Genomic DNA, 27083 nt, shown 5'->3' on the forward strand with positions numbered 1-27083 from the left:
AGAAACCAAAGAAAGCTGTAAATATTTGGTAGTGATTTAGAAGGTGTTTTTTTAGGAACAATGGACCCTTGGCCAGTGAATCTAAAACAGGTGATGGCCAAACTCCAGCAGCTGCCACCTGGTGGATCTTGACAGTAGCCAAGTTGGCCTTGACCCCACCTGTGGCATATAAAATATGGGGATCTGAACTGTAATGAGAGTATATTTAGCAGCTGTTGAGGGCCAAGCTTCTTTCTTTCTTTCTAGCCTGAACTTTGATCATGGCATGGGAGTGGGGAACAAAATAAAAATGACCAACATGATGGGGGAAAAAATGAGATGGACCGATATTTTGGTAGCTCCCAGCTCCATGATGAGAGAGAGGACGGGAAGAACACAAGGCAGGCTTTTCAAAGAGTGCTTTTAGCTACATGGCTTTGAATTTTATGCACCCAGTAAAACGTGGGAAGTCTGTAATTCCCAAAAGCACAGACTACCTCCATCCTCCTCAGGCAACCAGACACAAAAAGCAGCAAGAAGCTGAACTGGACTGGTCAACATTTGTCAAACAAAAAATATTTTAGTTGGAAAGTGGCTATTTTTCCTAAAATGGAAATCTTTGCAAAAAAAAAAAAAAAATCATTTTGTAAAAAAATAGTGTGTGGATTTTTTTTTTTTTTTTAATGAAACCTGTAAACTAAACATTTGTGGATTTGGTGTTTTCAGTTTTTGTTATTTTTCCTTTTTCTCCCCTTCCCCTTTTAATGACAAAAGGAGGGAGGGGGCAGGGGCTGGGTTCTAAAACTGAAATGCTGCAAATTTTCTAAACTCAGAATTTTCAAAACTGAACATTTGCAATAAAAACGTTTTGCAAAAGCTTTAGAATAGGTGAAAAAAGGTTCCTTTTGGAAACCTGCCGGATGAAAATTATTATGAAATGTTCAACATTTTTTTGTGAAGACTCTTTCAGCATTTTCTGACCAGCTCTGGAGGCGAGACAGCCAGGCTTGTTGAAGTCACGGGTGTCGTTGACATGAAGCAGTTTGGGGCGGCACAAAGCTGAACTGATAAGCACTGTCAGCTAATGCTCCCTGGAGATTGGTCCCCTTCTACTGGCAGTTCTAAGAACTTGTTTCTTTTTTGCCTGAGGGCACAGGATCAATCCTCATCCTAGTCCCTGTCAGAGACTGTGAGGCATCTTCTAATTTCCAGCCCTTCCTCCAACATACCCACCATCATCCTGCTAGCCAAGGAGAAATGGATGGGGCTCCCTTTGGTCCCTGGTCCTGAACTAGCTAGCTGGGGTGGTGATTCTTGAGGTCATGTTAACCTAAGGAGAGAAGAAGCAGATCTGGGATGCTAATCCAAGTCTCTGGCATGGCGAAAATACCACCTTGGCCTGTAGGGACTGGAGTCTGGACGGGTTCCACTGGACTCGAGATGCACAGGAATAAAAGCCTGCAAATCCTAGACACCAGAATCCCCTAGAGGAAGATAAATAGATTTTTTTGATTGGCTCAGTGTGTTCCTTAGCCCTTGGGCCCAGGCTCAGTGGTTGAAATGAGGCATTATTTCCTGTGGCGCTCAGGAGGAGGAGTGTGTCCCTGGCCGCCGCCTTCCAGGGGCTGGACCAATGTGTTTGTTACACACTGGAGGGGGCTGGTTTCCTTAGTCACTGTGACCCAGTGGCCCCTACTGTACCCCTGGGAGATTTTAGCCAGTGTGTCACTTTATTCCCTGATTGCAGAATCATTTGCTAAACTCCTGTTCCAATCCCCAACCCTCCCCCCCCATCCCACCCCACCTCTGTTTCTCAGTCCTACAAGTGGGAGACCAGCATCCTGCTGAGGATGCATCAGACACGAAGGGCGGATGCCGGCACATCACCATTAGCAGGAGTCGCTTTTTTTCACCTCCACAACATGACAGGCAGCTTGGGGCACCATCACGGTGCCACACCAGGGGCTCTTGAGCTGGCTGGTCAACCAGCTTGGCTAACACATACACGGCTCATCCAAACTGTACATGGGCTGTCTGGCATGAACAGACCCATGGGACTGTGCCGCTCAGTCCTTGCCTGAAAGAGACACTCCTCCCCACTGCTGTGAGGTGGGGGGAGAGAGAGAGCAGGTCTCGTTAGATCTCTGTGGCTATGATGTCCTCGTAGGGGACATCGGTGCCATGGATATCCAGGTCGATGGGCTCTCTGCCGTCTCCCCCTGCAGCCAGTTGCTGGAGCATCTTCTCCATGTTCTGGTTCCTTTTGTACATGTGCAGGTAGCTCTGCTGCAGCTGCTTCTGGTAGTGGATCACCTTCTCCTTCTCCTCCTTCCAGATCTGTCGCTCATGCTGGAAGCCGGAAGTCATCTGCTCATTCTTGTCTCTCTCCTCCTTCAGCTCTGCCTTCAGCTTATCCACTTCCCCCTGCAGGGCTTGGACATCCTCCATCATCCCCACAGCCGGGCTGGCGGAGGCCATCCCGTCCCTCCCATCGCTCCGCTGCTCCTTGAGGATGGTCAGCTCCGTCCGGAGCTCCATAATCTCCTGCTCCAGCAGGTTCACCTTCTCCCTCAGCAGCTCTGACTCATTTCTCTTGCGCTGGAGCTCGTTCTCGCACACCTCCAGCTCCATGGCCTTGGTGCGAAGGGAGCCTTCCAGGTCCTGGGTTTTCATCTCCAGTCCCTCTATCTTCCCCCTCACGTCCTTCAGCTGGGCTTTCAGGCTGAGGATCTCGCTTGTCTTGGCATTGAGCTCCATCTGGGAGTCCTTCAACTGCTGCTTCAGGAGGGAGATTTCGCCAGACTTCTGACACACCTGTGGGGGGACACCAACCAGACAGCGTTAGGGCCCCTGCTTAAAATCCACACGCCAAAGCGGTACAAAAACCACCATGTCACTCACCCGTGCTCCATCCGATTCCAGTCCATGGCAGAGGTGGGAATAGAACCTGGAGTCCTGGCTGAGAAACCTTCTCTTAGCACTGTTCTACACTACCCATTGGACTTTTACACCCAGGCACCATCCCTGAATATTGCATATAGATCAGTGATGCCCAAAAATAGCTTCACTGAGGTGAAATTCAGTCCCCAGAGTGGGGCTTATGTAGTGCCTAAACTTGGCGCTGGGTCTCTGACAATCCCAGCCTTGATCCTGACATACACTGCAAAGGAGCCTAGGGGGGAGAGGGGGGGCTAGGCACTCAAATACTACTGAAATTCAGTAGGCACTGAGCTCCTATCTCCCTCAGGGCCAGATTTCGAAGGGCTCAGCATCCACCGTTCACCCAAAAGCACAGGGCTAATTTGAAAACCTGGCCCTTAACGGTATGTCTACACAAGCTTGTGTTGATGGGACTTGCGCCAGCATACTCCAAACAGCAATGTGGATGTTGCAACCCTGGCAGAGGCTCTGGGGAATGCTCTGAGTTTGGACCCAGAGCCTTGCTCCCAGCTCGGTGTGGGCACCCTCTGAGATTTTCATTTTTGGGGTTTTCAGTTTAGGAGCAAATCAATAGAAATATGAAAACAAATCAGCACATGGGGACGGGAGGGGGGAAGGGCTAAAATCAATTTTGAATTGCTGCCATCCTCTAATGTACACAATAGTCCATAAATAGCAATGGCTCTGTACATCCATTTGTAATGGACACGTTAACATATTTCATTCATGCTGCAGGGAGGGGAATGCTGCTTGAGTTTTCAGCAGCTTACCTGTTTTTTTGTTTGTTTTTTTTTTAAACGATATCAAATCAATAAGGAGATTATATAAAACACAGGCATGCAGTGGGAAGGTTTTAATACTCTGATAAATTGACCAAGTCAAGCCCAGGTAGTTACTTAGCATGTAAGTAAAGCAGCTTTATAATTCCTTGGGGGATGAGGGGGGAACAGACTATAGCTGGAAGTATTGTGTGATTGGCTGTTTCATTAACTGAGTTATTTTAATAACAGGGTTTTTTAAATGTCTTCATTGTGTCTTTAAATGATGTGAGATGCCAGGATGTCATGAGGGGCACAGGATCAATCAAAATCAATATGTTACAAAGCCTCCACATGCCCGGCAAGCAAGAAAAACATCTTAAATGGACAGTCTCTGTATTCTGTGCCTACAAATAACGCATCCACGCACACAGCAGATAACTACCTTCACAAATTGCTCCAACACAACAACATTCAGTGCAGTATATGTGAGCACAGAAAAACAGGCTGGCATCCAGAAAGCCCCCTTAATCCAAAGGCAACTGGCATTTATTTCAGTAAGCACTGGTTTGGGCCTTAGGTGCCTAAATACTAGATTTCTGGATGCTTCATAAATGCGACAGATAGTGTGAATGAGCTCAGCCACAAAGCATTTGTAGACCCCAAAAAGGGTAACTGTGCAATCACCTGTTTGCACAGTTACTGTCTCTGCATGCCTGCCTGCCTGCCTATCTGTGAGTGCAATCTCCTTACTTTTATGTGCATACCCATTTTTTTTATTTTTGCAGTCGCAGCAATTTGGACCCCCCACTTGTGTGGGTTCCGTGTGTTCAAAACAGAGCACTGCCTCACCTCCCACTGAGTTTCTTCCAGCGCTGGGGCAAAGCTGGTCTTCTCTTTCTCATAGGACCTCAGCTTGGTCTGCAGCAGGTCTTGCTCCTTCATGAGCTTCTCCAGCTCCTCACGAAGCTGCTTCTTCTCTTTTTGCAACTGGAACACTTGGAGGTGCAGCACCTGCTGCGTCCGCTGCATCTTCTGAGAGGTTTGCTTGAGCTTGTTGTTGCACTTCTGCTTCAGCCCCTCCAGCTCTTCCTTGCAGCGCCTCTGCTTTTCTTCATAGGCCTGGCAGGAGGTGGCCTCCTTCTCCTCGAAGCTGCACTGCAGTTCCTGCAGCTCCCCTTCCCTCTCCAGCAGTTTCTGCTCCAGCTCCTGGATGGTGGACTCATCTGTGGAGATGGGAGACCGGATGCAGGAGCCTTTCTCGTGGTGGTGGTGGGCAGCTTTTCCAGGGTTGAGGATCTTGTTGCCGCTGTCAGAGAAGGACAGCGCCTTGAGGCTCATCATGTTGCTGTCTTGTATGATGGTGCACTGGGTGATGTTGTGGGCTGAGCCCCCGAAACGGCTGATGGGCCCCATAGGGGTGACCAGGGGATCCAGCTGGTAGCTGCTGGTAGTGCTGTGGGTTGGGAGGCTGGACATTGAGTTCCTGCCGGAGTCCGACAAACCTCCAGAGCACAACATGGGCTTGAGTTCTTGATCCTTCGCTTTGTCTGGAGGGTGCAGCTGCTGGGAGATGTGGCTGCCATTTTCCGGAGAGGAGTGGAGGATCGCGCCTGAGCGGGGGATCACTGGCTTGAAGGCGGTTGGCCTTATAACGCCCTTCTCTGGGCCCTAGAGAGAAGAGAGATTCTGATCAGTGCGTACCCAAGGCCTCAGATCTTATTCCTTTTTGCTTAATCCCTTGTAGGTTTTCTAATGCCACCTTCACGAGGGCAGGGTCCTGGACAGCTGAGGCTGCAAGGGGGTCCCAGAGCATAACTGAACCCTGCTGGCTGACTCACTGCGGGGCTGCCCCACTTGGGAGGAGGGCCGAGGGACTGAGGAGGCGGGCAGGGAGATCCCCGCCTGTGGAATTGTGCTGGCCTGCGTTCCAGTGCGTCCCCAGGAACTGAAATTAGAGGGAAGTGTTCGAAAAGGACTAAATTGGCAACACTGCATGTAACTAGCTGACCACTGGGGGGAGGCAGATGGGGGAAGTTCGGAGTTCCAGAATCAGTTTAGCCTCTAGCCACTCTCCTCCCTTGGGAGCTTCCTTTGCTTCTCCGATCTCTGCCTCTCTCAAGGACATAACCGCTGTTTGTTCCCAGATGCACTGAAATACCCTGTGTCCACTGGGTCTAAACAGTGCAGCAGGCAGGGGAAGGGATGTTCGCGGTACCTCAGGCTTCTCTTCCCGTTGCTTCCTTGGACGGTGCCCTGGGACAGACCCGGCTCCTGGCAGCTCAGCCAAGGGATAGCGCTCTCTCTCGGCTCACCCCTGGAGCTGCTGCCTACCCCAATGAGGGTTGGAGCTGTGGGATGGGAACATGCAGGGGGCACGCAGCAAACCCAGTCACTGAAAAGGAGAATGTGGCTGGCTGGTTACTAAATAACTGTCATATTTGCAGGGATCTCAAGTACTTTCCAAAAGAGGGAGGGGGTGTTACCCCCATTTTAGACAATATGGGGAACTAAGGTCCAGAGGTTCAGGAGCTTACTCAAGACCACACAGTGACTCAAGGGCAGAGCTGGGAACAGAACCCAGGCTCCTGCTTTCCCCAACAGAGAACACGCCTCTCCCAAAGCAGGGAATGGAGCCCTGGGGTCCAGTTCCCCAGTACCCTGTGCCTGGTGCAGTCATTTGCACCAGGGCAAAACGGGGTGAGAACTCCACCCGTCTGATCTCCTGGCATGTTACACTCAGTGGGCACTGGTGCAAATGGCAACCCAGGGGGCAGGGTTCAGAGCCCAGGAGCCCTGATTCACAGGGCCCTGATGAACTGGGGTGTTGTGACCACTCTCCCTTTCTTTAGGGCTAGGTGGGAGGGGAGTCCCAAAACTATTTGCCTTGTAACATGGGCTTGTGGTCCAGAGATTGTTTTGCAATAGTGGACAGGCCATGTTCTTGGGCTGACTACCAGTGGGCAGATAGCCCGTGTCCTGTAGCACCCGGCCAGTCTTTTAATTATTTTGAACACCTGGGGATCACGAGCTCTGATTCCTGAGGCAAATGTGTACTGCTTTTTACACAGGGCCTTCCTCCCTTGCTGGTCTGTGGCCCTAGGAGGGATTGTTTGGGTCATTTCCTGTCACTGGAAGAGCTCTGCTGCGAGTGACCTTAAAGCCACACTTGATCATGGAAACGTTTCAGTGCAGGAGCGGCATGAAGCTGTTTGTAAATTGCAGCTTCTCCAGCGGCACAGACAGGGATCTGCTATCAATCTAATTCCTGGCTCTGGCCGTCAGAGCTTGACTGGAGTGCTCAGCTCCTTCGTAACCAAGTTCTTGTTTAAAGAGTAGCGTCTGCCTTGTGAAAAGCTTCCTCAAGCCTCCTCTTTATAGACTCTTGTGTTTCTCCTTTGTTGTACATACATATCCCCTGTTACCATAGTATCTGAGTATCTCACAATCTTTTAATGCATTTATCCTCACTATCCACTGTGAGGTAGGACGCTGCTATTATCCGCACTGTACAGATGGGGAACTGAGGCAGAGAGAGACTAAGGGATGTGCCCAGGGCCACACAGGAATTCTGTGGCAGAGCAAGGAACTGAACCCAGATCTCATAAGTGCTAGGCTAGCACCGTGACCTCACAACCATCCTTCCTCTTTTGTGTCTTAGCTCCACACCGTGTTTTTATTTCTCTTTTCCCTCACTTTCATTGTTTCCGGGGCTGGCTTGCTATGTTGCAAGCCTCAATCACAGGAACACTGAGCAGCCATGGAGCTATTAGGGCTGGGAGAATCTTGGCAGTTTCAGTTCACAATGGGGTCTGGCAAACCTTTTATTTGGTTTAAGTCCACACAGGTTTCCCTGCCTGCCTCCTGAGCTCCAATATGAACTTGAACGAAGCCAGCAACTCAGTGCAAAACTCAACCCAACCAGCTGAGTGCCACCAGGGTTTCCACCCGAAACCCTGAGGCTGCACAGTGACTATCTGGGAGCTATAAACCAGTCCCAGGCTAACTTGAGCAAAGCTTCTCGGGAAACTGGTCTGGGTTTGGAGTTTGTAATGAAATCTCAAACTAAACCATTCTTGGGGCTTGACATTAACAATTCTGCACCTCTCTAGTGGCCTTCAATCGGCTGGGGGAATTGGGAATTTTGTTTCAGCAAAGTGACTCTCCCAAAGTGGCAGAGTTGGAAATAGAATCCAGGAGTCCTGTTAGGGTGACCAGATGTCCCAATTTTATAGGGACAGTCCTGATTTTTGGGTCTTTTTCTTATATAGGTTCCTATTACCCCCCCATCCCGATTTTTCACACTTGCTGTCTGGTTGCCCTAAGTCCTGACTCTGTCTGCTTTAACCACTGGATCACACTGACAGTCCTAACCCCTTGTGCTGCCGTAATCAACGGCTCTCCCTTAGTTAATCTGCAACTGGTCATATCCCACCCATCCCTAGGTCTTCTCTGCTGTAGGGGTTTGCCCTGATTTCAGCCGTCGGTGTAGCTGCACCTAATGTAGACAAGGCAAATGGTTATATGCTGCTACTGTATTTGCACAGCTGCAGCTCCACTGGCGCAACTAGCAGGACAGCCTGTCTGCCTTAAAGGTTGCATTAATGCCACTAGCTACTCCACTGGCTGAAACTGGGGCAAGCCCCTAGTGCAGACAAGGCCTTAGACACAGTGTGACTGGTCTCTGTTACTAACCAGTTCCAGCTGATTGGAAAATGGCATCAGTTTCTGGGGAGTGGGTGTGCCAAAGTCCATGCCAGTCGCCCCTGCCTGGCTGCCCAGGTCCCCGCTGGAGAGTGACGTGTAATCTGTCCGGTGGGAGCCGTGGGCTTTCTGGCTGACCTTGATGTAAAAGAAGTCCTCATTCTTGTTGCCTTTGGAGCTGGACTTGTTGTGGCTGGAGTCCTGGGAGAAGCCAAACCTCAGCAGCCCATCTGAATACCTGTTCAGCTTCTTCAGGTGGGACGACTTGCGGAGCTTGTACTGGGAGGCCCGGCAGTGCTTGCTGTGGAAGCTGTGACCGGAGATGAGGCTACTGACACTCCCCATGATGCTCCTGGGCTGATGGCATGTAGAGGAGAGAGGAGACCCCAGGAGTGTCTTCTACGGTGGCGTCCTGGCTAAGGGTGGAGACAGGTTGTGCTGCAGTCATAGCAAAGATCTCGCTGTACCCAGGAGTTGCAAACCTGCGGGAGACAAGAAGTGAATGGAAGAGGATAGAACAGGGAATTCAAGTGCATGGATCCATTTCAGATCTCTCTGCTGGGGGCTGCAGGGATCACGGGGGGGGGGGGGGGGAGGAGGGGAAGGCTGGAGGGGGAGTTCTCTGGACTGCTGTGAAGGAGGTCAGCCTAGATGATCATAATGGTTCCTTCTGGCCTTAAAGTCTCTGAATTTAAGCGGCTGGGTCCAATTCCAGTTCCTGCTGGACAAGTGTCCACACCACAAAAACTGCCCCCTCCCCCTGTTGCCAGGTTCGGCAGAGGGGCCAAGCATTGCTTGGGTCAGAGACTGCAGGTCCCTCTCACCACTTCCCCAGGTCCAGGCTCTGAAGCACAGAGGGGGCGTGCTCAGGGAGGGGCTGTGGGTGCGCGTGTACACACACACACACGGCTCCCTTCTGGAGTGTTCAGAATGCTGTCTAAGGCCTTGTCTACACTCAGGAACTGTCCTGATTCAGCAGCTGGTGCAGCTGCACCAGTGCTGACCACTAGGGCCAACCCAATTAACGTAGCTGGAGAAAACCTTGGCTTGCTCCCGGGGTCGGCAGTGGTAAGCACTTCTGCAGCTGCATTGACTGCCCACCACCGGTGGCTGATTCGGGGCTAGTCCCACATGTGGACAAGGTCTTTCCTTAATGACTTGCAGCCTCTGTTTGCCAGAATGGACAAGGGAGGGAGTCTCTAACCCAGGACTGGGGCATTCTGAAAACAAGATGTCACCTTCAACAGGTGCTAGCCAGCTCTGTGGCTCTTAGCTCCTGACTCTCATTGTTATTGTACTGTGGTACACTAACAGCCCCAGTCACGGACCAAGACCCTGTTGTGCCAGGTGCTGTACATAGTCAAAATCACGTTCCTAAAGCCCGACCCTCTGCAAAAACAAACTGCTTTAATGCAGCAAACACATCCATGGTATGTTGGAGGTAACAGAAAGCAGTATGTGATTTCCTGTGGTGGGGCATTGGTCAGCTTTCTGTTAGTCATCCTGACAACCTCCTGGTGCGTTCATTGGTCCGTGCTGGAGGGCTGTTATTACCAGCTTCCAAGCAGACTGCTGGGGCTTTGTCTTGAAGTATGGTAGGACATAAATGAAATGGTTCGTTCGGCTGCACCTGGGGCTCCCGCGCATCTGTTTGGAGACCAGTATGAGTGAGCAGAGCTGAGCAAAATGTTTAACCCAAACGTTTTGTGTGTGACAAACACAGTTTTGAGTCAGCTCAAACCATTTTGTAAATTCACATCCAATTTGCCAAATTGTTTTGGTCAAGGGAAAAAAAAAAAGCTAAACAAAATAATTCAGGGAGAGGCTAAAGGTTCTGTTCTGACATTGTTTCAAATGAAAATGTTTTTGTTTAGCCAAACTTGTTTTAAATTTTGAGCTTTATAAAGGTTTTATTATTGTTGGTTTTAAAAAATAAAATGTAAAGAAATGTTGAAACAACATCTTTTGTTTGCCCTGGGACCATTTCAAAACAAAACAACAACTTTAGCAGTGCCAGCAAACTGAACAATCAGATTTTTGCACAGCTCTGCATGTGAGCCCCAGTGGAGCTACGCCCTCGGCCAGGTGCGTGACGCCGGGTAACTGGCCAAGGAGATGCTGCAGAAAGAATCAGTTTAAATTAAAATACAGGCTGCTGGCTCAGATGTGGGTTTTCTTCTCTTGGAACCAGCAACCAACAACCTTCCAATCATCAGATTCTTGTCTGATTCAAGGAAGTTCCCTTCCTGTAGTTAGCACCGCATCTGCCTCTGCAATATTCATTATGCCATTGCATACACTCATCCCCTGCCTCAAAAGGGTTGGTGAAAATAACACTCTGCACTCATCTAGCATCTTTTAGTCAAGGCTCTCAAATTGCTGCGCGCGCGCACACACACACACACACACACCCACACCCACCCAGCTCTAGGCACCAGCAAAAGAAGCTGGTGCTTGGGGCGGCACGTTTTTAGGGGCGGCATTCTGGCGCGGGCCCCTAAAAATGTGCCCTGGCCGCCCTAACTCACCTCCACTGCTGCCGCTCCAGCGCCGCTGCTCGCCCTCCCACCCAGGCTCTCAAACCCGGGAGGGAGGGGGAGATCCTGAGCGGCTGCGGGCACGCGAAACAGCTGATTCGCGCGCCGCGGCCACTCGGGATCTCCGCCTCCCTCCCGGGTTTGAGAGCCTGGGAGGGAGGGGGAGACCCTGAGTGGCCACAGCGCAGGCGCTGCTTCTCCCTCTCTCCCTCCTAGGCTTGAGCGCCTGGGGGGAGGAGGCAGGGCTGGGGATTTGGGGAAGGGACGGAGTTGAGGCGGGGCCAGGGGTGGGGTAAGAAAAACGGGGAGGGGCGGCCAAAATTGTTTTCACTTGGGGCAGCAAATCCTAGAGCCGGCCCTGCACACACACACACACACTCTCTCTCTCTCTCTCTGGAAGATCTCAAACACTGTATTGATGAGAACAAATAGGACACTTCCAGAGTCGTCAGAATCACCCACTGTTCTGCAGCCAGAGTCCTGCTGGGCCACTCTATTAACTTTACAGCCCAGCAGGCCTGCCCTTTCATCTTGTTCACTTGAGGGCACTTAATGCAGCCAGACTGAAGTCATGCTGCCTTATAGTCCTTTGCCGGTTTTCCATTATGTTCTGAGATAATGTGAGTGCGGGCGTCTGTGTATGCACATTCATTCGTGTGAAGGGATGTATGTGCATGAGTGTGTAACTGTGTGTGAGAATGCATGGGGTGTGTGGGCATGACCAAGAGTGTGCACGTGAGAATGCATGGGGGAGACTGAGAGCAAAGGTGTGTGTCAATGCCTGCTTGTGCAGGAAAGCAATTTTATATAAGTGTGCAGGGTGAAGAAGCTACCTAGTAGCCAGGGCATTGTTAGCTTGTAGCCTACTGGCATAACCTCCATCCCTTTCACAAAGACTAGGCTGTGACTGAAAGGACAGTAGCTGAGGAGGAGACATACAGGGTATGTGCACACCGCAATAAAACACCCGCAGCTGACCCGCGTCAGCTGGCTTGGGCTTGGGCCGTGGGGCAATACAATTGCAGTGTAGGTGTTCGGGCTCCGGTGAGGGTTGAGAGCCCGGGCTCCATCCCGAGCCTGAACATCTAGACTGCAATTTGATAGCCCTGCAGCCTGACTCCTGCGAGCCTGCGTCAGCTGCCAGAGGCCAGCCGTGGCTGTTTTATTGCAGTGTAGACATACCATAGAAGGGCTTCTCCCTGGTGGTGAGGAAGGCTCTGCTGACCTCCCACAAGCTGTCTGAATTCCCTGGAGCTGGAACGATGGAATCCCAAGCTCCCTCGCTTTGTGGCATGGTTCCCAGAGAGCTGGATGCTAGAAGCCTCAGGCTGGAATATCTCCAAAAAAGGTATATTCCACCCACTCCTTGGGCAGCCTTTTCCCTTGCCAAACTGTGCTCACAGCTTGCATGCTCACCTGACCGTTTAACCTTCGCTTCCCCTGCTGCAGCTTAAGCTCACTGACTTCTCCTGAGGGCTTGGTTGCACTGCAAAGTTAAGTTGAGTTATAACATGCATAGCCCCGAACGCGAGTCCCATCCATATCTAAAGAGCCTTCATTCAAATCTGGTGTTAAGAAGAGGTCAGGGCTATAGGGCCAGCAAGTCAGCTCTTAACACAACCACTCTGTCGCGTGGATGCAGGCTGGTGCCAGGAGTCCTCCAGTGCCGCCCCACAATTCCACCCATGTGCCCAGAGAGGACAGAAAGATTCTCCCATAATTCCCGGGGAAAACATTCCCAAAGCAGCTCAGCACTAAGAACGGTGGGCTGCGTCCCCAGCAGTCTTAGCAGCATGACACAGAAGTGAGTGCAGCGCCAGTGCGGACACAGCAGTGGCAGTCTGGTCGCGCTCGCTCGAGTTAGCCTAGCTCCAGAGGAACGATGCGAGTGTAGAGAACATGAGTTCACTCGGCGGGGAAGACAGACCCTATGGAGACCAACTGGCCCCTGGCCCCTTTGGGTATTTGCAGATAGTTCTCAGCTCTCCCCTTAGATGCCCAAATCAAACTGTTTTCAAGTAAGGCTGATTCCCCTACAACAACTTCTTGAATGCAATGCACTATGGGATACCCCTCTGCAGCGACAAGGCCAGTGAAATGCCATTTCTCATAGACTTTAAGGTCAGAAGGGACCATTGGGATTATCTAGTCTGACCTCCTGCACATTGCAGGCCACAGAACCTCGCCCACCCACTCCTGTAATAGACCCATAACCTCTGGCTGAGTTACTGATGTCCTCAACTCATGATTTAAAGATGTCAAGTTACAGAGAATCCACCATTTACACTAGTTTAAACCTGCAAGTGACCCATGCTCAATTCTGCAGAGGAAGGCAACCCCCACCCCCCGCCCCCGGGTCTCTGCCAATGCAACCTGGGGGGGAAATTCCTTCCCAATCCCAAATCTGGCCATCAGTTAGACCCTGTGCATGTGGGCAAAACCCACTAGCCAGACACCTGGGAAATAATTCTCTGTAGTAATTCAGACCCTCTCCATGTAGTGTCCCCTCACCAGCCACTGGAGATATTTGATGCTAGTCATCGCCCCTTAGCTACATGCCATTGTAGGCAGTCTCCTCATACCATTCCCTCCAGAAACTTGTCAAGCTCACATCTTCAACCCCCACTGTAATACATACATTTAAAAACAAAAGCTGCTCCCCCAGCCCTCAATCTCTGCCCCATAGCCACTGCCTACAAGGCAAGCTCCTCATCGGAGCCCCCTTCACTTAACCCTCCCTGCCCCTACGTAGGAGGAAAGGGGAAGGATGTGGTGGGAACTCAGCGTGTTTCCAACTCTTTATGAAAAGAAAGGGCCTGGAGCAAAAACAGCCCAACAATAACCCTGTGATCGATACCTTGAAGCCAGCAGCTCAGCAGAAGCTTGTCTTCTCAAGAGCCAGCTGAGCTGTAGTGGAATTAAGAACCATTGAATCCCTATGGTGATTTCCTCCCTCAGAGTAAATGGCTTCCCCACCATGGTCCAGGCAGGAACAAGCTCTTACAGGAGGGGCAGATTAAGGCAGAATTCTAGGAGGGATCTGTGCTTGATTGAGTAAGGAGCCAAAGGGATTCTGCATGTGCCCAGCATCTCTAAATCTATTGGGGCCCAGAGAAAGGACACAGGAGGGGGCAGATCACAGGACACCTGGGGGCAGGGAACTGGGCGGCAAGGACTGTTTACAGGAGGTTGGGATGTGAAGATCAAGTAATCAAGAGAGGGGATTGGGAGGAAGATTGTTTGCAGGAGTCCCTTCATGCACCTAAATAATTATTCTGCCCTCCTGAGTCCTTTGAATACTTGTGGCTACTTAGAGCTGGAAGAAGCTGCAAATCAATCACTATACACATTTGTCCCTTTCTTCTGTTCATGGAAAGGTCCTGAGTTGTTGTTTTCCAGGGAATTCGGGTGAACAATTTTCAACTCATTACCTTCTCATGTTATTACCCAGCACACAGTACAGGACGCTCATGAATTGTTCCTTTCGCCCATCCTTTGGGCTTTTTCACAAACAGCAACTAAGCCCTTCTCTAAGCAGGAAAATATTGTATAACCTATAGTGTGAATTTGAGCCCATCTAATTATGCCAGGATAGTCTCCTGTGTGGACACGTTTTCCAGACAAGGGTGGCTTTTAATGGTTTATGGCCAGGTCTACACTTAAAAGTTTTGCTTGCATAGTTATGATGGTTAGGGGTATGATTTTATTATGACACAGCTGTGCAAGTCAAGCCCTAATATAGATGCAGGGGCAGGGACTGTCTGTTTGCGCTGGGTTTGTACAGTGCCTAGCACAATGAGCTGTGGGTCCATGACTGGGACTCTTAGGAACCACAGTAATACAAACAACAGTAAGAGCTCTTTTGCCATTCATTTATTTTGCTCACTGAACTGGAATAAGCACTGCTTCCAATGGCATAGCTGCACCTACACTAGGAGGGTTGTGCCGGCAGCTCTACTAGCCCAGCTTTTAAAGGTTGACAAAGCTCTGCCCTTGGGGAAGGGATTTAAGATGAACCAAAAAAACCCAGCCACCCGTCTTGGAATAAGAGTTTCACTGGGGACTGTGACAGAGTCCTGAGAACCAGCAGCTGAACCAGCACTCTGGTTACTGATAGAGGAAAGGGGTGCTAATGACCAGCTCAGCCCAGGCTGAGGAGAGCTAATGAGCTAATTAAGCCATTAACTGGGAGAGTAGAAAAAAAACACAGGAAGGAAGTGCTAGGGGAAAAGGGAGGGCATGGGAGTGAGTAAACAGGGTGGACCAGAGTAAGGGAGATCTGCAGGTGAGAGATCCCTTCCCTCCTTTGGATGAAGGGGCTGTGAAGCTGCATAATGCTATTGATGGACTAGGACTGTACAGGGAGTGGAGTGGAGCACAGCACAGCATTGTAAATAAACTTCAGGCAGATGATACCTCCCTTTGTAGGTATCAGTAATTAGTGAGAGAAAACAGGAGTGGGGGAACATGCCCTGTTACAGGGAGCAGAGCAATATAAATTGTAAAGCTTTCCCAAGATGACAAAGCTTAAGAAGAGGGAAGAATGTGGTCAAACTGAGCTGCCTTTGGAACTGGCATATCCATAGACCCTGAAAGTACAGTATCTGATCAGCCCTAATGGTTATTGTGCCTTCTTTACAGTCATGCTTAGCCAAGCCAGACACATTCAGCTCTTTATATTTCTCCTCCTAAGTCAGCCCCTTGCTCCCTGAGCTCTCTCCAGTTTTCAATGCTTCTTTTAACCAACCTAAAGGGCTGTTGTGAGGCTTAATTACATTTAATGTCTGTGCAGCACTTAGGAAGATGAGAGGAATTATATATGTGCTAAGTATTATTATTATGGTTTGGAGGTATGCAGAGCTGTATACTAATTCCCTTTGCTAGAAAAACAGCTCTTCAAAGCCACTGTGGCACTTGGTTGCCCACAGCAGGGGTATAATGAAGATGTACCCTCTAGATAATTCAAGGGTTGGGTGGAGGGAAAGGGGGCGGGGTACAGGTTGCTGGTGGGCAGAAATTAGTCCATAATCAAAATGAACTAAATTCAGATTCCATGGGAAGAAACGACTGAAAGGAAAATTGTTTGGTGGCTGAGTCATTCTAGCAGGGTGAACAATCGGGAGCCATTCTGCTTCCCACTGCTTGCTAAAAGCTTTTCTGCTCCATGCCCTGGTGTTAAGGTCACCTGTCTTTACCCCTCTGGCTGTGCGTAAGTGCCAGAGTCCCATCACTGAACGTCTTCCAGGGCGTTGCAGGATGGACTCCTCTTTACACAGGAATGAAAGTATATGCTGCTCCCCCACAAAGAAAAAAAAAGACAGGTTGTGTGCAAAGCAGATGCACGCACATCCCTCATGGGAATGTGAGGATAGTGTGGAGGATTGCATGGCATTGCTACACAGGCAAGTGTGACAACACAGTGAGGGATTGCCTGGGACATCCCTGTCCTGAAAAGGATGAAAGACACCATGGCCTCTCTGCCTGGGATAACATAGAGCACATGGCTTTACTGACACACAGTGAGGAGAGCAATGAAGAGCACTGTGGTACCTAGGGGCCATTTCATAAGTGCAGCTCTAGCAGAGGCAACCTCAGCTAAGTCCTTACCCGTTGAGCTGGGGAAGGTGCTCTCCTGGATCATCCAGCAGGCTGCTGTGTATGGAGCACAATAGCCCTGGTTAGATTCTTTGACATAGGAAGGGGGCTCCCTTTTTAGATCGCCACATAGGGCTGTTAACCATAGGCTGCTGTGAGTCTTGGCTGTTCACCTAATCTGTCAGCCTCTTCTCAAGGGCTTTGTCCAGTCTGCTTTTAAATGTTCTAAGCCAAGGTCCATCACAGCCTTGGGGAGATTGTTCCACAGCCTGACACAGTTTGTTTCTCCTAAATTTTCCTGTACTCAGTTGCATCCTTTCACTCCTAGGTAAACCTCCATGCACCACCCTAGATAACTCCTCTCCAGCCTAGATATTCACTGCAGGCCCTTTTCATGCCCCTGTGTACCCAAGCTAGACATATAGCTCTTTTAATCTTTCCTTGTCTATCATTTCCCCCAAGTCCTTAATCACTCCTATTGTTCTTCTCTGAGCGATTTCCAGACTGTCTAGCACATCTCAAGTGCTGAGAATTAGACACTGTGTTCCAGGTATAGTTAACTTGTACCAGAGCTATGGAGAGGGATTATTATATAAAGGTTGAGAACAATCCAATTAACTATTAAATATCACACACACATACACACACACACATGGATTGTCATGAGCCAGGAGAAGTGGATTCTACAAACTCCAGTTTCAAACTCTTGGTCCTTATAAACCCAAGAGAGGAAAAAAAAAACCCCAAGAACTCAGAATATCCACTCAAATGCCTATATCTATTTGGGGAGATTAATGGAAATAAGTAAGAGCCAAGGCCTAAACACTGGAGTTTTTTTCTCCTGGCTGTGATACATCAAGGCAATCAATTTTGGACCCATTCAGAGTTTACTGATTAAGAGAGGTAATAGGTGTGGAGGAGGAGAATTTGCCACAGGGCACAGGAGAATTGGTGCAGAAATTCACTGTGTGTGTATGTGTGTGTGTGTGTGTGCACGCACACACATCTGGCACTATGCTTGTGTGTGTACATTGCAGGTAGCAATCACAGAGTGAAAATCTCCCAACACAGCTATCACCTTGGCAGGGCAAGACATCAGGCAGCACAAGCGAAGGAACGAGGAAAAGCAGCCATCATACTTACAGACATAGCCTGAGATATTTCAAAGGTGCCTAACAGATTGTGATGCCCTAAACTTAATGGGAACTTAGTGTCCAAATCCCCTAGGAACCTTATAGATTCTAGGACTGGAAGGGAGCTCGAGAGGTCATCGAGTCCAGTCCCCTGCCCTCATGGCAGGACCAAATACTGTCTAGACCATTCCTGATAGACATTTATCTAACCTACTCTTAAATATCTCCAGAGATGGAGATAACCTATCCAACCCATGGAGCACAGGCTTTGAAAAAGAGAAAGCTTTGGCTGAAACACCCCTCCCCCTCTAAAAGGACTGGCTACTCACTAAAATTTCTGTGGTACCCTTGAGCCAAGTTTCTCAATGTGCTTTATGCTTTACGCATATCAGTAAAAGAAGCCTCGCCACATTCCTATTTTACAGATAGGCAGACTGAGGCAGATATTTAGGCCAACATTTTCCAAAAAATGGCCTCTGATTTTGAATACCCAGTTGGAAGCGCCATGGGCCTGATTTTTAAATCCCCTGCAGTGCCAGGTGAGCTGTGGGCACTTGAAAAACAGACCCCAAGACCTCTCAAGCAGGGAATCTGTAAATGGAAACACCCACAATACGAGGCCACTTTCGCCTTACAGGGCTTGTGCCAAGTGACAGAAGTCAGAGTCAGAGCTAAGAAAAGAACCAGCGGGTCCCAATTCCAGGGCTGTGCATTTAAGCTGTGGAACACCTTTCCTTGCTCAATTTCTGGTGCATCTCTGGGAGATGATAAGGAGCGTGTGGGAGCTGCTGGGACTTTCCGATAGCTCGGCAAGAAGCATTTAAATAATTCTCAATCCTCCTATGCACCTCTGAAAGGTTTTTTTTTCCTTTTCATTTAAAAACTAACATTTGAAATATACAGAGGAGTATGCATTCCTTGTCTTTCATTAACATAAAATGAAGGGCCTGGAAACTGACAGGCTGAGGAGAATTCAGAGCAGGAAAAGAAAGCCAGTCTCCTAAACTAATCCTATTGTGGCTAGGGCTTGGAAAAAGAGAGAGAGAGAGTGTGTGTGTGTTTGAAAGAGATGCTGAAAGTGTGGTATCTGTATGTGTGTTGGCAATTGTGTGTGTGTGCATGAGTGTGTGTGTGTGATGATGCATCTGTGTCTCTATACATGTGTATGTGATGGAAACCATGTGTGTATATGCGGTGAGTGTTTTTGAGAGTGTGTGGCACTGTCAGTGTGAGTTTCTGGTGTGTCTTGGTGTGTGTTCTGTGAGGGTGAGTGATGAGACTGTGATGCTGAGAATGTGGTGTGTGTTGTCTAGAACGTGTAGTGTGGAAGGGGGGATGTCTCTAACTGTCAATGTGAGCATGTCCGTGTGCTGCCTGGGTGTCTATTGTGTCTTTGAGTGTGTTCTCTATTAGCAGTTGAGGAGAAGTGTGTGATATGAGTGCATGGTGTGTCATTGGGCAAATGTTTTTCTTTTTGATTTTGTGTGTGTGTGTGTGTGTGCATTTGTATGTTGGTTCTAGGCAAGAGTGAGGGGTGTGTGTGTGTGTCTGCAGCAGTTTCTGATGAGTGTATGGCATCTGTGTGTGTGTGTGTGTTCGTGTCAGTGTGCGGTGTCCATGCATGTGTGTTGTATCTGCTTATGTCTGTCTGTCAAGAGCCAAGGAGACACGGGAAGGGCAGAGAGGCCAGGATGGGAGCCATCATCACAGCCCCACCATTGTGTTAAATTCCCCTTGCGTCATTAACTTTTATGAGTGCTGCAGATTTCAATCATCTCCGTTCCAAGCCCCTGGCCTCGCCTGATTCAAAGGGTTAAACACCATGACATTAAAATGCAATTCACCCTGTCACTTGCCAATTGACAGGGATAAAAGAAAAGAAAAGACATGAGCCTTCCCCCCGGCCCTGCCACCTCCTGGTAAATTAGCCCCATAGCTCCTGCTTGCTCTTTTGTATCTGCTGGTTGGGTTGTGAGTGCCCTGTGGGGAGGGGGTAAGTACACAGCGCACGGGCCCAGCGTTGGTCAGACTTCATTACCGATGCATTACATGTCAGAGCAGCTCTGGGGACAGAATGCAGGGACCCATCAGGAGAGCCAGAGCATTGTGATGCAAATAGGGGCCGGGCTGGCACAGTGTGCAGGGGGGTAAGGGGAGGCCTATGACGACAGGGCTGGGCTAAACAAAGAGATGATATCTTTGCCGTAGGGTATGGAGATTGGGGGTGGGGACAGATTCTGCGCTGGCATAACTGGGGTGCAACCCCACTGACTTCATTAGAGACAGCTCTGCTTACACCAGGGATGCATCTGGCCCCAGGGCTTTGTGTGCACTTGCACGTGTGCCTGAACAGCAGGGTGAGCTGGTGATTCAATGGCAGAGCTTAGAGGCAGGTCGCTCTGGTTGTGTCTGGCTAGATGACCCTTCACGGGATTTCAAGGGCCTGTTTAACTAAATCAATTGAGGCAGAATGATAATGGGCCATATGTGGGGGTTTGTTATAAGGTTCCTGACATGCTCCCTGCTCACGTTCCTGTGTTACCACCGGACTGTAACCCTAACCCTAAAGAGAGATGTGCTATTATTAATCTATGAAGGTAGCATGTATAGAAGGTAGCATGTGCTATTATAAATCTATGAAGGTAGCATGTATAGACCTCAGGTGAGGTTAGGGTCCCATTGCTCAGATGCTGTACAGACACACAGGGTACGTCCACACTTATCCCATGTTTCAGCCCACTGACCACCCGCACCATCCACATACAAAGCCCTTAAGCACCTGGTTACATGTGCTTTGAACCCATGCTCGCAGGGTTATGGGTTACAGCCTGTGCTTTGCTTTAAGGCAGGCGCCGACCCGCCCATTTTGCAGTGAGGACGCAGCTAAAGCATGTGTAGCTGAGCTCATGTTTACATAGTCCTCCAATGTCATCCCACAATTCCACAGAACTCACTTCCCACTCGCCTCCAATGCACTGGAAGCTACCTGTTGTTTTCATACACTTGGCTAGTATCGAACCCTTCATTCCAGGTGGCCTGCTCTGTTTTCTGCACAGCTCAGCCTTACCAGATACTGTTAGCTGTCCAGGGGACTCTGCCTGTCCTGAAGCAATTACAATATGGAGAAGCCAAACCAAAGGTGGGAGGAAGGAAGGATTATTATCTCCATTTTACAGATAGTCTCTTTGTGCTCAATTTCCTAAGGCCCAGATTTTTAAAGGTATTTAGGCACCAAACTCCCATTGATTTCAAAATCAACTTAAAATCTGTGTCAAAAACTTGCCCCAGATCACACAGTGTCTAGGGAATTTGTGGCAGAGCCAGGAAGTGAATCCAGATCGCCTGAGTCTCAGGCCACCTTTCCTTCCCACTGGCGGCATTACTGACACTGCTATTTTGATGGGGAGGATATTTCCAGGATCAGCCCCATTTATTCACAGCTTGTGGAATGCTAACTAATTTCTGGTGAGAGGAATCCACTGGGCGATCAGACTGTGACTCCCCGTTTATCACACTTGACAAAGTTTCAGAGGGGATGGTGACAATAGATAGCTAGGGCTTGTAGGAAAGATAATGCCATCCATTGCAGTCAGACTAGATGACTGTCTAGAGACTGAGAGAGAATCTCTAATTCCCCCTGGGGGGTGGAAAGGAGGAATGGAGTAAGGTAAAGTGGTCAGAGCACAGGTCTGGGCATCAGGAATAGGCCCTGGAGAGCCTCTTGTGACACTCAAAACCAGGGAAAAAAACACCTTCTGGTTTTGGGTATCACCACAAGCTTAAAACTCAGGCCAAGTTTGCTGAGATTCCAAAGATGTTGAGCGAATCTGGAGGTGACTGATGGTCTCATTCCAAAGCAGGAGAAACTCCATTGCTTGGCCATATGCTCTGCAAAATTCAAAGCAAAGCACCAAGAAGTGCAACCTCTGCACGGATCTAAATCACAAGAGGAGTGCAACAGGATCACCTGGGACAAACACTGCTGCATTTCACACCGGGCTGCTGGGTCTTATCGCCAGTTCTGACACCGACTAACTGTGTCTTTCTGCACTTCCATTTTCCCTGGATAAAATGGGGATAACTACAATAAGGAAGGTCCTTGTGAGATTTCAATTAATGTTTGCAAAGTGCTTTGACATCCTAAGTGCTAGGGAAGCACAAATACATTTTTATACTAAGTAACATGAATGGAACAGGTTTCTTCATAGGCAGGGAGAGCGCTGTAGTCTCCCTGTTAAACGAAAGAGTGCAATAGGACCTGAAGGAAGGAGGGGCATGAACAGACCAACTCCTGCCTTTGCAGGAAAAGAAAGAAAAAATCAATCACATCCCACATTCCTTTCCAAAATCCAGTCATGTCAACCCTGCTCCCCCCAGGGCTTTCCCTGGGAGAGACAAATCTCTCCCTTTCGGGCTTCTTTCTGGGTGGATTGAAGGAAATCAGTCTTATCTCTTCACTGCCCCTTGAAGTGTACTTGCTTTGAAGCCATTTGCCCATACAACTTGTCACCTCTTCCTTGCTAATTTTCACACACTCCTTCTCCCTCTGTTTACAAGCTGATCCAAGTCAAGAGCCTCTTTCCAGCCCTCCCTCTCTGTGTTTATACCACTCATCACCTCGGTGTGTCTCTCCCGCTCCCCTCTACATTCTCTCCTTCATTATTAGCTGTCATTCCTATTGTAGAAGCAGGTAAGGATCCCAGTTAGGGGTCAGGGCTGTGCGCACACAAGACAGACAGTCCCTGGCCCCTGCAGCTCACAGGCTAGGATCTCTCGCGCTCTCTCTCACCAGGTGATGCTCCCCATGTTCCAGCTGGCGATCACTGAAGGCACAAAGATGGAGCTTTAAGTGCTGCTTGGAGAATCTAACCCCCCAGCCAAATGTTGCCAATTGTCAGAGTGAAAGGGACAAATATTCTATCTGGGGCATCTGACTTACATTTCCATTAAGAGATGGACTGAACCGAAACCCTGAAACCGTCCAAGCCTAAATGTTTCTTCTAGGAGTGGGATTGAGATTTCATACTTGGCACAGGTCAAGCTGCAAACCTCATAGCCCTGAACTGACCCCCGCAGAGCTAGGCCAATTGATACCAGCTGAGGACCTAGCCTTAGCCTCCTGTTTGTGAGGGGGGTTTCTATTAGTCTCCTGTAATTTCACCGCTGGTTTCCAGAGAAGGGTTCAGGGAGAGCACAGGTCTTCTTCCTCTTCCCCAGATGGAGGCAGGTTCTTAGAAGCCTGCTAATTTCAGCCCTCCACAGAAGTGGCAGCGATAGCACATTGAGTGCCCCATCAGCAGCGCTGACCCTGGCCCGCCCCCTGTAATCTTCACCCTAATTGTGCTAATGGGAATGAATTCAAACACCGCCCTTGCAGGCGCCATCCTTTTGGCGTTCAATAGTCATTCTGCACTGGTGAAGGGCCCCATTACAAGGCATTCATTCACTCTAATTCATTCATCGACATTCAGGCCGTGAGAGAATGGAGTCGGGGAGTCACAAAGCGGGCACATGTGTTCCATCCTGATTTGCCATTAGTGAAGGGGGACACTTCAGATGAAGAATAACCAGCCTGAATTACATGTTACATCCACTCTAATAGCCTGGGAGTCCATCACACTTAATGTTGTTTCACTGAACACTGGGAGAATTCACACCCACTAGCTGCTGCTTATTATCGAAGCTGGCAGTAGGCTTGGCACTGAGTTCAGTGGGCTTGATGCCAGTGCCACACGAGTCTGTTGTACTATGCCTCGGCAGTGACCACGGGCAGCTGAGGCCAACCACTTGCTCAGGGGATCCCGCCGCCTGCCCAATAGCTAAAGATGTATTTGCCCAAATAGGAAAAATGGGACAGAAGAGAAGGATGACAAGGAATCTTTATAAAATCTGACCTTGGGCACTGTCTCATCGTGCCAGTCAGAGATCAGGCCATGCTGGTATGAAGAAGCTCCTGCCCAAGCTAGGGTCCTCTGATTGAAAGGGACAGCTGGCAGCACTGATCTCAGGATCAGATTCCTTAGGGGAGCCGGACACCTAACTCCTTTAGGCTCCTTTTGAAATCTAAGCCATTATGCCAAGGTGCTCAGGATACAGATCCTGGCTTGGGTCCTGATCCTGCAATTGGATCCAGGCAGATGGACCCTTGAATCTATGCTCCATGTGGACATAAGGGTTCACTTGTGCAGAGCCAATTCTGGGCTCGGGGCCTTGCTTGGTTAGTATTGGAAGAAACCCCCACTCTCATATTCAATTTCTTCTGGTTCTTGGCGGAGGCACCGTGGACTAACTCACTTGTCCTTCACCTTGGAGATGTGAGAGCCAGTGCTGTCTAACCTCAGAAATAAAGGAGTGGGGATATTTTGGGTGATGGTGGGGAATTCTGCATTGGACATGGATAGGAAATCTCCACCGAGAAGGGGCACATAACTGGAATAGGTGATTTTACTGGGACAGCGGTGTGGGGATCCCAGAATGGGAATAGCTAGGGCACTGCTGATGAGGGATTGCAGTGCTGGGTGTGGGGAGTCCAGGACTGGGGAAACAGAGAGTGCTGTGGGTCAGGAAGTGAGGTGCACTGGTAGAGCTCTGTCTGGGGAGCCCCGGACTAGAATAGAGGGATGGCTGCAAGTCAGCAATGAGGCACACTGGCAGAGCAACTTGGAGAGGAAACTGACTCAGCATCTGCCTCTGCTGTGCCTGGTTTTACACTGTTTCTCCTCCCCGCCCCCCCCCTGCTTTTTTTTTAAAGCATGAAAATTCCCATGATGGGAGAGCCCTACAGAATGTAATAGCGGATTCTGTCCTTGCTATGGAATAGCTAACGAACCTACAGCAAGGCTCTCATTCACTGTAAAACCTCTATGGGTCAGATCCTCAGCTGCTATAAATCAGGGTCGTCTGGCTGACTTCAGTAGAGTAACGCCACCCTATGCCAGTGGAGGATCAGCCCAATGGGTGCTCAGATAATTTCTAAAGAACCCCACTGCATTTCTATAGACCCCTCATGCTTTAATCCCTGTGACATTTTACAGGACTTTCCTATCAGGGTCACCAATCAGTAACGTGAGCAAATATGTTTTTGAAATGCAATTTATTATTCTTTCCCCTCCCCAGTCAGAGAGGGACCTAGAAGGGAAATAAACAAGGAACAGTTAGAGCTGGTGGCTAAAATGCCCCAGCTGCAGCTAAAGGGCATTGTCCCCAGAAAGAGCTGAGCTTAGCACAGGCCGGCTGTATGGCGCTCCGGGCAGGTAAAGCCCCCAGGAAAGTCACGAGATGGACGAAATGACCTAGTTGGACAGGGACGGACAAGGAGGGATCCTCTTGGGCAATCTGTGGCTGAGCTGCTCCTGATAAGATTAATGAGCTCGGCTGCAGCCCCCCTGGGTTAAACACATTGTCCCTGTGCTGGCTGCTGTAGCTGACCCTTTGCACTCTCCCTGGCTTCACACGGGAGATGAAAGGGTTTGTTCTCTCACTCAGAGACGCCTGGTGGGGGTGAGGCGCTCTACTGAAATCCAGCCTGCTCCCCAGTGTCTATCAACTCAGCCCCACCTCTGGTCACCTGGTACCCTGCACCTTTGATCCCAGTCATGCAGGTGTAAATCCATAGGTGCTGCCGCACCCCCTGGCTTGAAGTGGTTTCCATTATATACACGGTTTACAGCTTGGTTCAATGGCTCTCAGACCCTTCACTATAAAAATTGTTCCAGACCCCCTGTGTAAATCCACTGACTTTAACGAAGTCACTCTCGATTTACATCGGCGTACATGAGATGAGAAGCAGGCCTCATGTGTACAGGGACACTTGCTCAGGTTCACCTTCATTTCCATCAAGCCTTGCGGTCTTACCAGTCCCAATCGCTGCCGTTCCTCAGAGACTGCCCATTGGATCCCTTCTCTTTGCCTTGCAGCAGCTGGGCTTGCACCAACCAAGCTTTAGGATTAGCACAGCCCCAGCTAAACTGCCAGAGATGGGGACTAGACTGTGTGTTTCCTTCCCCCTGCTTAAAAGTGGACAAAGTGGACCCTTCCTGCCCCCTTTCCCACTGCTGGGGAATCGCGTACTGCCATGAATTGTTGAATAAATGTGAGATAGTGGGCAAACAATCCTTGCCCCAAGAGCTGCTTGAGTTCCTCACAGCTAAGACCATCCCTGAGCCTTATAATTGCTACAAATCCACATGGAACAAGCAGGATTCCAGAGACTTGCTTTTAGCTGAACACAGAAAGTCTGGGAAGGATCTGATTGCCCTGTAAGAGGTGCTGAACAATGCAGGGAATAGGTGGCAAAACAGCAGTTGGCTAATTTGCTCAACTCTGGGTCCGATCGCCCCTCCACGGCCAGTGGTTAGAAATGGGGTAATAAAAGTCAGGCCGTTTCCTGCATGAGGGTGAATCGGAAAAGCAAACATTTCCAGCATGCTATGCCTGCTCTGAACTGCATCCAGGGTCCCTTTGACTTTCTCTCAATTGAACAGAAAACACACTGTTTTCATAGCCAAGCCATCCTTCATTTGCAAAAATAAAATAAAATAAAATAAATAAAATGATTTCCATCCTTGAAAAGCAGAGCACAGGCTCCCGACTCTCTCTCTCTCCCCCACACACAGCTGCGGTATTGTTACATAGCTTCACACAAAGGATCAAGATGTTATTGTTACTGGGAGCTGTGCTTGAAAAGTTCCAATCTTCCCTCCTACTAGAAATATACCTTGCCTTCAATGTCAAATAATATGGGTGACAGCAGGGTCATGTTGTATTCCAGAGGGAAATAAACTTATAGTCAGTGCTCTGAAGAATGGGCTGACTACTCGTGGATGCAGGTTTAATGGACAGCCATTGTGCACGCTTCCCCTACATCACTCTGCATTTCAGTCCTCAGCCTCAGCAACATCCTCGGCCCCAGTGCATCTCAGTTCTGACCCACAGCACTGCCAATGTCCCGCCATCCTATCCCACAGCATCTCCAATCCCTGGGACCCCATACAACTCTATCAATGCCCCTTGGTGCTGACTCACAGCCCTGCCACAATCCATTCTGGGAGCCTCACCAGACAAAATGACATCACCTGGACTGAGGCAACCCATGATGCTGCACTAAATGCATCAAGGTGCTTTTCAAACATCCCTATGAATCATGAAAGGATATTAAATCTTGGGCTTTGGGATTTAAGCCATTCTCTGACTATTAGAGATCAGGACGAGACCCATGCAGGGGGCAGACAGCTGCTACCGTAGGGTTCTTACACCTTCCTCAGAAGCAGCTGGTGTGTCAAGAGTCAGGAAGCTGAACTAGCTGGGCCTTGGGTCTGATCCAGTCTGGCAGTTCCTTTGTGCCTCATGAAACCAAAATCAGCAGCTGCAGTTTATGCAGGGCAATGCTGCAAATGCTACTACATTCTGCCCAAATATTGTCCATTTATTATTTCTTT

The 27083-nt window shown here is 49.4% G+C and overlaps 1 protein-coding gene across 3 annotated transcripts in view; it reads right to left on the reverse strand.

Annotated features, from left to right (window-relative positions):
* Window positions 1–1796: 1796 nt before the first annotated feature.
* Window positions 1797–27083, reverse strand: part of LZTS1 (leucine zipper tumor suppressor 1) — a 38101-nt gene continuing 12814 nt past the window's right edge. The window contains exons 1-4 of one of the 3 annotated variants that reach the window (XM_054019100.1): window positions 12335–12407; window positions 8373–8863; window positions 4530–5348; window positions 1797–2793 (exon numbers count right to left, since the gene is read on the reverse strand). In XM_054019100.1, the coding sequence (XP_053875075.1) occupies window positions 2116–2793; window positions 4530–5348; window positions 8373–8726 (1851 nt within the window). In that variant the 5' untranslated portion in view covers window positions 8727–8863; window positions 12335–12407 and the 3' untranslated portion in view covers window positions 1797–2115. Of the gene's footprint in view, window positions 2794–4529; window positions 5349–8372; window positions 8864–10909; window positions 10965–12334; window positions 12408–27083 lie in introns of those variants that run through there. The other 2 variants (XM_054019099.1, XM_054019098.1) reach the window with 2 other exon arrangements.

The sequence above is a fragment of the Malaclemys terrapin genome, chromosome 2 (assembly GCF_027887155.1).
Source record: "Malaclemys terrapin pileata isolate rMalTer1 chromosome 2, rMalTer1.hap1, whole genome shotgun sequence".
Taxonomy (NCBI): Eukaryota; Metazoa; Chordata; order Testudines; family Emydidae; genus Malaclemys; species Malaclemys terrapin.